This window comes from Frankliniella occidentalis, unplaced genomic scaffold, assembly GCF_000697945.3.
Source record: "Frankliniella occidentalis isolate FOCC.00 unplaced genomic scaffold, Focc_3.1 Scaffold1555, whole genome shotgun sequence".
Classification (NCBI taxonomy): Eukaryota; Metazoa; Arthropoda; class Insecta; order Thysanoptera; family Thripidae; genus Frankliniella; species Frankliniella occidentalis.
In genome coordinates this window covers 7,627-9,136 of record NW_026268655.1, presented here as the reverse complement: position 1 = coordinate 9,136, position 1,510 = coordinate 7,627, and the positions used below count along the sequence as shown (strand labels likewise).

The 1,510-nt window shown below is 55.5% G+C and overlaps 1 protein-coding gene across 1 annotated transcript in view; it reads right to left on the bottom strand.

Annotated features, from left to right (window-relative positions):
• Positions 1 to 1,145, bottom strand: part of LOC113212517 (palmitoyl-protein thioesterase 1-like) — a 2,251-nt gene extending 1,106 nt beyond the window's left edge. Inside the window, exons 1-4 of the mRNA XM_026431245.2 lie at positions 979 to 1,145; positions 510 to 622; positions 290 to 417; positions 49 to 213 (exon numbers count right to left, since the gene is read on the bottom strand). Coding sequence (XP_026287030.1) covers positions 49 to 213; positions 290 to 417; positions 510 to 622; positions 979 to 1,084 — 512 coding nt within the window. The 5' untranslated portion in view covers positions 1,085 to 1,145. The remainder of the gene's footprint in view (positions 1 to 48; positions 214 to 289; positions 418 to 509; positions 623 to 978) is intronic.
• Positions 1,146 to 1,510: the final 365 nt, after the last annotated feature.

The following is a 1,510-nucleotide window of genomic DNA, read 5'->3' as shown; positions in this document are numbered from 1 at the left end:
GGGGGGCACAACTCGTCAACGGCACAGTGTGCCATATCGTATACCCACCCAAAATACGCGAACTGGGAGAGGAGCCTGCGCACCAGCCCGCACAGCGGCTGGGTGAGCCCGGTGGTCTTGCAGTGCGGCAGGCCGTACACGCCCTGGTGCTGGCCGCCGAGCGACACCAGGACCTTCATCTGCGGGAACGGGCAGCGCTGCGCCACGGCGCGCCTGAGGGCGGAGGCGATAGTTAACGATATGATCCAATGAAATCAGAGTGAATAGAAGAGCAATAATTTTCGCGTACAAGAACTGGCCTCCCTGAGACAGGCCCACGGCGTGGTAGCCGTCCTTCAGGCGCTCGTCCTCGGCGATGGCCCTGCAAGCGGCATCCACTTGCTTGTTCGCGTCCTGAAAGAATCCACTCAGGGTGTCCTGGAAGAAAACAGATTGTGGCTCAGACAAAATCACGATGCCTCTAATTGAAGAGAAACAGAGAGACGCGGGAGTGAAGAGGAAGTCGTCACCTGTAGTACGTTGTCGCCGAAACACAGCAGTTTCACGTAGGCGTCTTCCCCGAGGTGGGATTCGAGTCGGGCCGCGAACTTGCCCATGCTGAAGTCGTTATAGCAGCTGTCACCTTTGGAAGGGCGAGGCGGAAAGTGTCAGGAATGTCTTGCGTGCATCTCCATGAGAAGCCATGGATGGTTTCGAACTTTAAAGTTCTATCGCCACTTTAAGATGTCCCCACAATGGACGCCACGTGAGGCGACGGTAATGGTAGCGCCTACTGCGTGATGGGTAGGCCTACCCGCCAAACAGCCGTGCGAAGACGGCGGCCCACCCTAAGCGCCCGAGTGGAACACTTGTCATGCCCAACATGCACTCGCGTCACCTCGGGGGAGGTCATTGTGGGGGAACTTTGAGGCACGTGTCCCAAAAAAAACTTGGGTCGGGCGCCTACAGAACATTTCTCTCTCTACCAAAGACACCAACCCATCCCGTGCCAGATGACGATGGGGACCTGCTTGGCTTGAGCCTGACCCAGAGCCAGGGCCAGGCCGGCGAGCAGCAGCAGCAGCATACGGTGGACGGCACCCATCTCAAGAAGGCGGCCGGCGAGCACTGACAGCAGCACGGCGGCGTACGTCGTGACTCTCGGGTGAGCTCTTCACCTCAAGTGATGCGGGCGTGATTAGATAAAGGTAAATAGGTGAACAGTTTCAAAAGACTGAGGAGTTCAATTTATTCGCAAAAAAGTTGATTGGGCATAGTCTACCGCAGTCGGCCACAATGAACTAGCACTGTGGCAGAGTGGAGGAGGCCACGGCCACGTAGGCCACTCCTTCAGCAAACGTGCCGATTGGGTTGCCTACTCGCAAGGCGAACACGCACAGACGAGAGCAGAGAGGATGTGATGGCACAGCCCAATACAAATCACAGAAGCAGCGGATTAAAATCGATTAAAGTAAACTATTGGTAAAAAAAATAATTATAACAGTAAAAAGAGAGAGCAGCATATTGATCA